The following is a 12,598-nucleotide window of genomic DNA, read 5'->3' on the forward strand; positions in this document are numbered from 1 at the left end:
GTCACGATAACCATCAGTTATGATAGTTACCACTTTTGATAGTTATCACTTATAATAGTTATTACTTATGATAGTTATCACTTATGATAGTTATCACATATGATAGTTATTACTTATGATGTTTATTATATTTTATCAGTTACGATATTTATCAATCATGATAGTTATCATGATTGATAGGTAAGACTTATGATAGTTATCACTTATGATAGGTAGGACTTATGATAGTTATCACGTGATAGTTATTACTTATGATAGTTATTATATTTCATCAGTTACGACAGTTATCAATTATGATAACCATTAGTTATGATAGTTAACAGTCATGAATACTATCAATTATGATAGTTATCACCTATGATAGGTAAGACTTATGATAATTATCACTTATGATAGTCAGGACTTATGATAGTTATCACATGATAGTTATTACTTATGAGAATTATTAGTTATTATATTTAATCAGTTACGATAGTTATCAATCATGATAACCATTAGTTATGATAGGTATCACTTATGATAGTTATCAGTCATGATAATTATCACTTATGATAGTTAACTACAATCAGTTGGTAATTAAAATATGGGAATTATCAGTTATGATAGTTAAAATTAATAATCACGACTGTTGTTAAATATGCTTATTTATTATTATTATTATTACTATTGTTATTATTATTAGGTTTATTTAAACACTGCCCCTGCAGTCATTTTTAAAGTAAATTCATGATACGATAAACCATTTGGTTTACAGATATATCTGTATATGTAAAGATGAATTCTATAAATAAAAAAAAGAACGTTACTTCTGCAGTTAAATTTTTGCTTGAAGTGTCTAAAGATTAATGATATCCGACTCAACTAAATAGTTTTTTAATGTCAAGGGAAGAAATGATGTTCCAAGTTTTTGGGAAAGTGTGTTTTGCCATTGAATTGAGTATATATATATAGCACATGCGGCTTGTAAATGCCGTTTAAAATGTTATATTCAAGAAATTGGCCTTCATCGACAGATGCTTGTGAATCTTAAAGTGTGGGCTGAATTCTGTAAAGGTGAAGACGCACTGTCAGTGTTTGGTCTCTATACTGCTGATGCTTCTGCTTCGGGTTATACTAATATATAGTATTATTGTATATAGACATTCTTGACAGTGTAGACGCAACAAACGTGAAATCTTTGGGGCCTCCCCTACGAAGAAACGATATTGAAACAAATATATACAGATACCGCATCTGGCAGCAGCTGCATTTTTCTTCTTCTTCTTCTTCTTCCATCCGACGAGAGAGAGAGAGAATCGTCTAGTTTCTGACTTATTATCGTTCTCTTTCTAAGAAATGAAAATCTATTTTTTTTTCTTTATTTTCATTACTTGCAACTCATTCTCTAATTTTGTATATATGACAAACAGACAGACAGAATTTTATATATCTATAACTCTGTCTATATTTAATCTGAATGCTCAGCATATTAATTTAATCTCCCAGGTGCATCATGAAACATTATTTTCTTCTTTATGGTGAAAAAAAAAAAAAATTGTCAGTCATTTTGTTGGTTTTCGTGACAATGTTTTCTTCAATTATATTATTCCTTTCAAAAAAAAGGGAATATAAATTTATTAATGTCTATATAGAGATTAAATAATTTTATAGTTTTTCGCTTATCTATTAATCAATTCTATTTTCTTCTTAAAAAGACGAATATTTATTTACAAAAAAAAAATAATATATTTAATAAAATAAAAAATAAAATTTTAACTAATGATTTTTTTGTCAACAAAAAAAAAATTATTATTATTTTTATGAACGTTGTAAAAAAAGAAGGTATTTTTATTTATTTTTTTTTCCAATTATTTTTTCGCTTTGTATTTATATATAACAGGTGATTTAATTAACGATTGTTATGTACTGTTAAAAAAAAATTAAATTCAAAAATAATAAAATCTCGTTATATCGAAAACGTGGTGAAATTTTATTTATTTTTTTTTAATATGATATCTCGATATTAAAAACCAAAAGTAGAATATGTCACTATAATGAAAACTGAAATATGACAGAGACTCGTCTATTGCAAAAATTGAATTATATCAAACTATAATATTCCATCCTCTAAAGAGTAAAATATATTTATAGAATAAATGTCATTTTGTTAGACATTTGATTTTGTGATATTTGACTGTTTAAAAGCACATATGCTATAAGTATATATATAATATTTTGAGATTATATCGATAAAATAATTCGCGCAGTATATATAAAAATATTAACCGTCAATTAAAAATTAACAGATGGTATATATGATAAAGACGTAAATTTTGAGTCACATTCCCTTGGATTTTTATTTTCTTTTTTTTTTTTATTGGTTACCCGTTGGGTATGTTTATTGAATTAATTTATTTAATTGATTGCACACATTATTTTGAGTATGTGTGGCGTGTGCGGCAATTGGAGATGAAAGCTGATTCTGTGGGAGCGACACATATGCGGTTTTTGTTGAAAGAAGAGAAGGCTATTCGTGGTTATAGGGAGATTATTTTCGTCTAATTTAATCGAGTGAAAATTTACAAATTCGTATCCGTTCTACTGAAAAGTTCTTTTCTCCTTTATTTATTATGTTTCCAACAAAATAATTTTGCATTTTTGTTTTTATTCTTTTTAATCAAATTTTCAAATAGCAAAACTATTTTATAAACTTGTTTCTTTATTAAAAGTAAAAAATATAAATATATTTATATTATAAAATGACATTTGTCTAAAGTCACGTCATTTTATGGCTTGAAAATAGACAATCAGCTAAAGTCACGCAATTTTACGGCGTGAAAACAGACATTTGTCTAAAGTCACGTCATTTTACGGCGTGAAAACAGACAAACATCTAAAGTCACGCCATTTTACGACGTGAAAACGGACATTTGTCTAAAGTCACGTCATTTTACGGCGTGAAAACATACATTTGTCTAACCTCACGTATTTTCACGGCGGGAAAATAGACATTTGACTAACGTCACGTCATTTTACGGCGTGAAGACAGGCATTTGTCTAAATTCACGTATTTTCACGGCGGGAAAATACATATTTGACTAATGTCACGTCATTTTACGGCGTGAAAACAGACAAACAGCTAAGTCACGCCATTTTACGACGTGGAAACGGACATTTGTCTAAAGTCACGTCATTTTACGGCGTGAAAACAGAGATTTGTCTAAACTCACGTATTTTCACGACGTGGAAACAGACATTTGTCTAAAGTCACGCCATTTTACGGCGTGAAAACATACATTTGTCTAAACTCACATATTTTCATGGCGGGAAAATAGACATTTAACTAGAGTCACGTCATTTTACGGCGTGAAAACATACATTTGTCTAACCTCACGTATTTTCACGGCGGGAAAATAGACATTTGACTAACGTCACGTCATTTTACGGCGTGAAGACAGGCATTTGTCTAAATTCACGTATTTTCACGGCGGGAAAATACATATTTGACTAATGTCACGTCATTTTACGGCGTGAAAACAGACAAACAGCTAAGACAAACGCCATTTTACGACGTGGAAACGGACATTTGTCTAAAGTCACGTCATTTTACGGCGTGAAAACAGAGATTTGTCTAAACTCACGTATTTTCACGACGTGGAAACATACATTTGTCTAAAGTCACGTCATTTTACGGCGTGAAAACATACATTTGTCTAAACTCACATATTTTCATGGCGGGAAAATAGACATTTAACTAGAGGCACGTCATTTTACGGCGTGAAGACAGACATTTGTCTAAAGTCACGTCATTTTACGGCGTGAAGACATACATTTGTCTAAACTCACATATTTTCACGGCGGGAAAATAGACATTTGACTAGAGTCACGTCATTTTACGGCGTGAAGACAGACATTTGTCTAAATTCACATACTTTCACGGCGGGAAAATACACTTTTGACTAAAGTCACGTCATTTTACATTACCAAAAAAATATTAACAATAAATAATAATAATAATAATATTATTAATAATAATTTAATAGTAATAAAAAATAATAATGCCTAATAAATAATTTTCTGCGAAATATATTTATAATATGTATTTTTCGATTTACAGGAGACAGCAACTCGAGCAATCAGTTTACTGCGATTCCGAGTCACGCAAATCGCCTGGGGATGATCGTCACGATGCTCGGGGCGGAAATTCGGACAAAGTCAAGGTATGATAATTATCTCACTTATCTCTTTTTCTCTTTCTCTCATACAACGACGATATCGAAGACACGAACCTTTCACGACTAAAAAAAATAGAAAAAAAAAATTGTATACGTAATCTTCGGTAATGTCCGGGACAAAAAAAAATTATAATGCTCTCTGTATCGATAGCATTCGTGTTTATGACCTTAATTATGTCATATATGATACGGCTCGAATTTATATCTACACATACACAATTTATTTTTTTTTTTTTGTGCCGATGCATACCGTGAAAATTTTTTCAAATAGTTTTTTTGTTTTTCACTTTTAAACACCTGTCCATTGAAATGTTTCGTGTATATATAGGTATATGTATATATTTATTTATTTATGAGAGCATGGCCTAATTTAATGCACGTTTTTAGCGACTAAACCGGTTTTTATTATCAGTCAGTGATATCAAAATTGTTTTGCAGGTCTTTATTTTAAGCGCGCTTATTTAAATCCCGATGTGAATTATATTCCATTTTTTGTACCCAGTATTTTTTTTTTTAGAATACGGTGTAAAAAAATTTGATTCAAATAATCGATTATTAAATAAATATTTATTTGTATGAAATAATCATTATTTGAGATGGTATTTGTTTTAAATACAGCAATTATTGGTTCATGTATAGAGAGTTTATTTAATTCAAATAAAAATTATTTGGTTGAAGTAAATATTTATTTAATAATAGTCAAGTAACTGAATATTTGAATCAAATAAATTTGTTTTTTTATTGTATATATTTTAAAAAATATATATATATATATTTAGTTAGTTAGTTACTTAGTTATTTAGTTGGTACACGGAGAAAAAGGAATTGTTGTATCTACTAAAGAATTGTTAATATAGAACCAACAAAAATTATTTGTTACAATAACAAATTTTTCTGCTGTCTCAATTATTCAGTTTGTTGTTGGAACAAAATTCTAAATTGGTTTTGTTCTGCCAACAAAAAATTTGTTACAAAAGCAAAGTAAATTTGTTAGTTCTATATTAACAATTCTTTTTTCTCTGTGTAAGTTAGTTAGTTATTTATTTAAATCACAATGAAAGAATCAATTCGGTGTAATTAAGAATAGAATAATATGTAAATAAATTGTTGATATTTTAATTGTATTCTTTAAGTTCAGCAGTTAATTTCTTGTGTTGACATGATTGCAGGGAGCGACACAAGATTTATTCGAATTGCTCGAGAGGGTGCAGAGCTCGAGGCTTGACGACCAACGCTGCGTACTTCCACCATACTTTACACAGGTATGAAACAAAATAATTTATATATCTATACCACAATAACAAAAAAAAAACGATACTCTAAATTTAAGAATATTATGTATCTTTTTCACTTGTATTTGTGTATTTTATTCTTACAGTTAGAATATACATATATATATATCATGGTTAAAAAAATGTATTCTTTTAGAATATATACTGTTTAATTTAGAATATATTCTGTTAGAATATACTCTTAAATTTAGAATATATTCATTTGAAATATTTTCTCAAAAATTTAACACTAAAAAAATTATATTCTAAATTTAAGAAAATCTTCTTGACGCCTATTTAAGAATATTTCCCATGGATTTTATTCTTATAGTTAGAATACAATATTTTTAAAATAAGAAACACTTTCTTAAATTAAGAATATTTTCTTTTGTCTGTATAGAATAATTATTAATTTAAGAAAGTATTTCTTATTTTGAGAATATATTATACTATAACTGTAAGAATAAAATGCATGGGAAATTTTCTTATAGGCGCCAAGAAGATATTCTTAAATTTAGAATATAATTTTTTCAGTTATGAAATTTTTAGAAAATATTCAACTGTATTCTTAAATTTAGAATATCTTTTCTTTGTATATATATAAAAATTTTACTTTAAAAATCAACCCTAAAACGAAAGAATAAGGAAAAAATCGCCGTCTTAATAGGACAAAACTTGTAATTACCAAAAGATAAAGAAAAAAAAATGGAAAGGCGAAAACGATTAAAGATTACATAATATAATCATATATTATGTACAAAAAAAAGAAAAAAAAATATATATATATATATATATAGTCAACCTTATATCAATTGAAATGCTCGCCTACTCATTTCCGGCATTTATACGCTTCGGTGACTTTGGACAACGTCGTTTCGTGAGATTCCACTTTAAAAAAGAAAAGTCGCAAGTGGAAAGATGCAACATGCAAATAATGCAAAGACCTCGAAAGTATATATATATATATATATATATATAGGGGGATGTGTAACGAATTTTGAATATTTTAAGAACTTTTTCTGAACATTACGGCGGGTGCGGTGAGGGTTTTCTTGGGAATATATATATAGTATGTGTATTTCGTCGGTTTTTTAAAATATTTATCACAGTTGAATAATTTATTCACTATTACTGACGGTGGAGAATCATTGATTATTTATATATATAATGTTTCAAGAAATTTCTCGTTAAAAACTGTCCCATTATTATATCACTGCTAAAATGACGAATAATTCGATTGAAATAATTTATTTGAGTTCAAGGGAAATTTATTAGTTTAATTTTTTATTGTTTTTTTTTTTAAATACCGTTATATTATCGAGAAAAAAAACGTATTCTATTTTATGAATATAAAGTCAAATAAAATAGAATAAAAATTCTGTCGCACGTTTTCTATATATATATATATATATATATATATATATATAAATGAAAAACTCTTTAATTTCACGTAATTAATTTACGTCTTTAGAGGTAATAACAGAGAGCTTAGAAGAAATTTCACAGAGGAAGAAGAGACTGACACATTCCGAGAAAAGGTTAATAACTGTGAGCAAAAAGAGATGACGTTTTCTCAGTCTATTATATATATATATATATATATATATGTGACCAGCATCGATCGTTTTAAATCCCGCTATTTTATATATATTTCTTCTCTCATCCCCCTCAGGGACTTATGGGTGATTTTACGATAAGAAGTGTTAATTTTTTATATGCAAATTTTCCTCTATATCAAAAATATGTCCTTTTAATTTAAGAGGACTCAAAAACTCAAAAAAAAAAAAATATTCTGTAGAATAGAACTATTTTAGAATATTTTATATATATCCTTAAATTCAGTATATAATATTCTTAAAGAATAATATATTCTTGGCGCCTATTTAAGAATATTTTGTACTTCAAATTTTTTACTATATATTTTAATTTTAAGAATAATATTTACTGAATTTAAGTATATAATATTGTTAAATTAGGAATAGAGGCGCATGAATATTCTCCAATTGACATAAAAGAAAATTGTCATTTAACCGAAACGCATATAACAGAACTGTCAGAAAGTCGGATATGACAGAATTGACAAATGTCCGAAATGACTTATAACATTATTATAAAATGTTCGACATGACATATAACATAACTTTTATAGACGTCCGAAATTACATATATAACAGAATTGACAAATGTCCGAAATGACGTATATAACAGAATTGTCATTGAACCAAACTGACATATAGCAAAACTATCAAATGTCCGACACGTCATATAACAGAATTGATAAATGTCCGACATGACAAATAACATAACTATGTCAAATGTCCGAAATGTCACATAGCTGAACTGTCAAATGTCCGACACGCCATTTAACAGAGTTGATAAATGTCCGATTTGTCATATAACAGAATTGACAAATGTCCGACGTGACATATAACAGAATTGTCATTTAACCAACCTGACATGTAATAGAACTGTCATTTGACAGACTTTTTCGGCACGAATTTCAAAATTGGCCAATTAAAAATTATTATTAAAATTGCGATTGGTCAATATTGAAATTCGCGCCGAAAAAGTCGGTCAAATGACAGTTCTCTTACATGTCAGTTCGGTTAAATGACAATTCTGCTATGTGACATTTCGGACATTTGACAGTTATGTTATTTGTCATGTCGGAAATTTTTGTCAATTCTGTTATATGACGTGTCGGACATTTGACACTTCTGCTATATGTGTCATTTCGGTTCAATGACAATTCTGTTATACGTCATTTCTGACATTTGTCAATTCTGTTGTATGTCATATCGGACGTCTAACAGTTATGTTATATATATATATATATATATATATATATATATATATATATATATGTCGGACATTTGTCAATTCTGTTATATGACTTGTCGGACATTTGTAAGTTCTGCTATCTGACATTTCGGACATTTGACAGTTACGTTATTTGTCGTATCGGACACTTGTCAATTCTGTTATATATGTCATATCAGACTTCTGACAGTTGTGTTATATGCGTTTCGGTTAAATAAAAATTCTGTTATATATATGTCAATTGGAGAATATTCATACGCCTCAAATTAAATAACTGAATTTAAGAATATTTTATACTTAAAACAATCTTTTTTTTAACGTTTATTACAAAAAAAAAATAATAATAAAAAAATATTCTTTTCATACTTTTGGAAAAATTTACCTCTTATTGTAGAATCACCCTTATATATATTTTGTAGAAAACACATGTATTAGAAAGAGTTTTCCAACTTTTCATTTCTCTCTCTTTCTCTCTCTCTCTCTCTTTACCTGTTTTCTCTTTATATTTTTATATAATATATATACGTGTGAGCATATGCTCATCCAAACGGTACAGCCGACGATTAATATTATTTGCGGCTCTCCAGTATATATATATATATATATGAAGTATCGTGCATCGCGGTTCTCCCCCCATTATAATCCCACGTGGAACTACTCGAAGATGGATGAATATAATTCTTCACGCGCTGTCCCTGTTCCCTGTCCAAAAGGTATATATGTTGTCCGCGACCCGAAATGGCCAATGCGTTACAATGTTGCATCGTAACATGTTCGGCAACATGTTTCGAGCGAATCATTCGGACACGCAGTGTGTTGACATCGAAACGAAAAAAGCTCTTTCATCGTTTATATATATGTATATAGGTACTATAAAATTTATACCGTATGAGATAATGAGTTCATGTAGAGAAAGAGAAAGCAACTTTAAATCATCGTCTGTTTTTAAAATTTCAAAAAAAAAAAAAAAAAAAAAAAAAAGAATCCAAACATTTTCCCTATAATTTATTTTCATATGCAAAAATTTAAATATTCTCAAATTTAGATAGGGTAAGTGTACCAATTACGGCGAGTGCATCAATTACGGCGCGTTCACAAAAACTAACTATTATTACAATTATATTTAATATAACTGTTGCGAAATGATTAAAAAAAATTATTTTAATCTTTTTTTGATACAATTACTTATAAAGATGCATATTTAAACAATTATTAATTTAATTATTTGAGATCAAATTTTTTTCCGCGACACAATTGAAACATTTTTAATATTTCTATTGGCTCGAATTTCGGCGGGCAAAGTATCTTCAAAATACATGTATAATTTAGGTCACCGAAATTGATACAAACGCGCCGCAATAGAAAATTACGGTATCAGTTTTAATTTCTGATATTTGTTTAAATAATCGATTTTTATAAAGTTAAATTTTTTTTTTTTAATATCTAAATAACATAAGCTTTTAGTTTAATAAGTCTTAAATTGAGTTTATACAATAGAAATGTCGAATTTTCTATTTCAAAAGTGTTTTGACTCGAATCGCGCCGCAATTAGTACATTTACCCTATATGCATTTATTTTTGAAATAGTTTTATTATATATATATATATATATATATATATATATATATATATATATAAAGAAAAAGCATATCGCGAGTAAAAAATTGAATTGTTTTGATATCTGATAAAAATTTCCGTTCCAAGTGAATGGACACTGGCGCGAGTAAATGGCTCGATGGGGTGTATATATATATGTATATGTGTTTGAATTTATTTGAAGAGGGACGAGGAAAAAAGGGGTAAATTAATCACAAGCTTCGTTAAGAGATTTTACCCGATTTCAGCGGTAGGTCGCCTTGACTCTATTCCGAAGTTCCTTTCGACCATAAAGCAAGATTCCAGAGTAGCAACAAAGCTACTTTTCAGCATCGTTGTTATGCTAATTCTTTGAGTTTACTTTCAAAACTCCCTCCCCTTCCTTCTTTACTGTTTATGAATATTTTATATTATATATATATATATATATATATATATATATATATATATATATATATATATATATATATATATATATATATATATATATATATATATATATATACTTTGCCTCCCTTGTATATATATATATATAAATATACACGCAAAAAAAGATGCTGACCGGGGTGAAATTTGCATAAATCTTTTGGAATAATCAACTTGACCTTGTTGATATTTTAATAAAATGATATTTTTTTATTTTTTTTTTTTACTAAATTATATACAGATGTAAAAAAATTATTCTCAATTTAAGAATATTTTCATTCATTTGCAATATAATTTAAAAAAAAAAATATCACTAAACATAAAAAAGCTAAGTCATATAAAAAAAAAAGAAGTGTCTCATATTGAAAAAAAAAAATCAATTCAAGTGGTAAATTTCCTAATCGGTTTCAGTATACACTTATTTACAGCAGAGATTAATGATTTTAGGACAGAAAAAAATTTAATGATACAATATTTTTTCTTCCGTTTTTTTTTGTCAACGATTTTTTCAATGAGAACATTTGTTATATACGCGAGGAAATTTGCAACAAACAAAATATAATATCGGGAAATCGAAATACTCCTTTGTATTTAATTGAGTGAATTGAAAATAAATCGATCTTCATACTATAGAAATTGTTCGAAAAAAAAATAACAGTTTAGCGCGTGACTGTGACAAAATAATTGTTCCTATCTCCCCTCCAAAAAGATTATAAACGATAAGTGACGATAATGACAACCTAAATTGAAGTGCATCCTCGAATCATTTGGGGATCTAAATTGGAATTTGGGTCAAGAGACACATAAATTTTTTTTTTTTTCATAGTCGCATGAAATTGAAATTTTTGCACAATAAACACTTTAAAAATAATATTCTAAATTTAAGATTTTGTTTTTTGTCAAAATAAATTGAAATTACTTTATTTATTCTTAATTTAAGTATATTCTCCTGTTATAAAATAATATTTTTTAACAAATTAAAAACATTTTCTCGAGAATATAGTTTTGTTTGGAAAAATATAATCCAATTGAAAAGAAAATGAATATATTCTTATTTTGATAGTATATATATTATATTAAAATTCAAATTAATTATTATTTATTAATTAATTAATTAAAAAAAGAGATTAATTTTAACTAAAATCAGAGTTTGGTATTCAAGAGAATGTGTTTGAAGTTTAATTTAACTATAGCAAAACTTATTTCATTGTACTATTACTTTTGGACATATTGCATTTAATTGTGTTATATAAAGCGGTTGTTAAATTAAACTAACGGTATTGTTTTGTTAAAGAACACTTTGTCAAAAACAAAACTAGCTTTTCTTTGTAAATGTATTAAAAGTGATGAATAATAATTTGATGCACAACAATTTTCTTATTACACTTTAAAGTTATAAAACAATGTTCCCGCTTTATACAACAAAAAAGCACTCAGGAAGAATAAATTTGCTTCAATTAAAGAAAATTGTTTTTAGTATAAGAAAAATATGTTTTGTTAAAATTAAATTTTCTTTAGAATTACATTTTTATTTTTTATATATGTAGAAATTAGAATTCAAATTAAAAAAAAAAATTATTATTTGCACAATTTTTTTTTATAGTAGTTTTTAATTGAAAAAATAATTTATTTTATTTTTAAATTAAAAATTGTTTTTATGATTTAATCGTATAATTAAATATTTAAAAAAAACATCTTTTTCTTTACTTAATAACAGCTGTAAAATTCACAAGAAATTTTACAGATAATTTGTATCCTAATTTAACTCCTGGTACTATAGGTTCTTTAATTACCGAAAAAATCACCACTTAAGAGACAATTATGTCTTTCAGCAAAGATCTTAATTTGTCAAAAAAAAACAATTTCCGGTGAGAGTTAAAGAAGGGCTGTGAATTTCATTTTAGCAGATGACACTATTATGTGTTGAGAGAATTTATTTTCTTCATCTGACGTTTCGATCAGGTTCATTTATTACGAAGAAGAGAGAGAGAGAGAAATAACTCCCCTATCCATATGAATACCACGTGTTTATTATTCCCGCCTTCATTCGCCTTTGATAAGTTTTTATTTTTTCTAATAGTTTTCCCTTTCGTTTTTGTAGGTAAATTATTTCTTTTGAACCTTCCTTTGATAAGGTAGATTCCATTAAAGCGGCATTATCCTCTGAGGGTAAATTTTAAGTGTATTAACTACTGTCGGTAAGCGAGACTTTGCTGTTAAGTTATCAACTGTCGGTATAGAAGGAAATTTCTACTATTTACTGTATTCTAA

The 12,598-nt window shown here is 27.3% G+C and overlaps 2 protein-coding genes across 6 annotated transcripts in view; one reads left to right on the forward strand and one right to left on the reverse strand.

Annotated features, from left to right (window-relative positions):
* LOC127277278 (facilitated trehalose transporter Tret1-2 homolog) overlaps nt 1-12,598 on the reverse strand; it is a 220,635-nt gene that overhangs the window by 166,834 nt on the left and 41,203 nt on the right. The gene's annotated exons all lie outside the window — the stretch shown is intronic.
* LOC127277277 (rap1 GTPase-activating protein 1-like) overlaps nt 1-12,598 on the forward strand; it is a 135,246-nt gene that overhangs the window by 84,784 nt on the left and 37,864 nt on the right. For all 3 annotated transcript variants that reach the window (XM_051298256.1, XM_051298258.1, XM_051298257.1), the window contains 2 exons: nt 4,097-4,199; nt 5,384-5,476. In XM_051298256.1, coding sequence (XP_051154213.1) covers nt 4,097-4,199; nt 5,384-5,476 — 196 coding nt within the window. The remainder of the gene's footprint in view (nt 1-4,096; nt 4,200-5,383; nt 5,477-12,598) is intronic.

The sequence above is a fragment of the Leptopilina boulardi genome, unplaced genomic scaffold (assembly GCF_019393585.1).
Source record: "Leptopilina boulardi isolate dan_hultmark-lab unplaced genomic scaffold, ZJU_Lbou_2.1 LbouV2_165, whole genome shotgun sequence".
In the NCBI taxonomy this organism is placed as follows: domain Eukaryota; kingdom Metazoa; phylum Arthropoda; class Insecta; order Hymenoptera; family Figitidae; genus Leptopilina; species Leptopilina boulardi.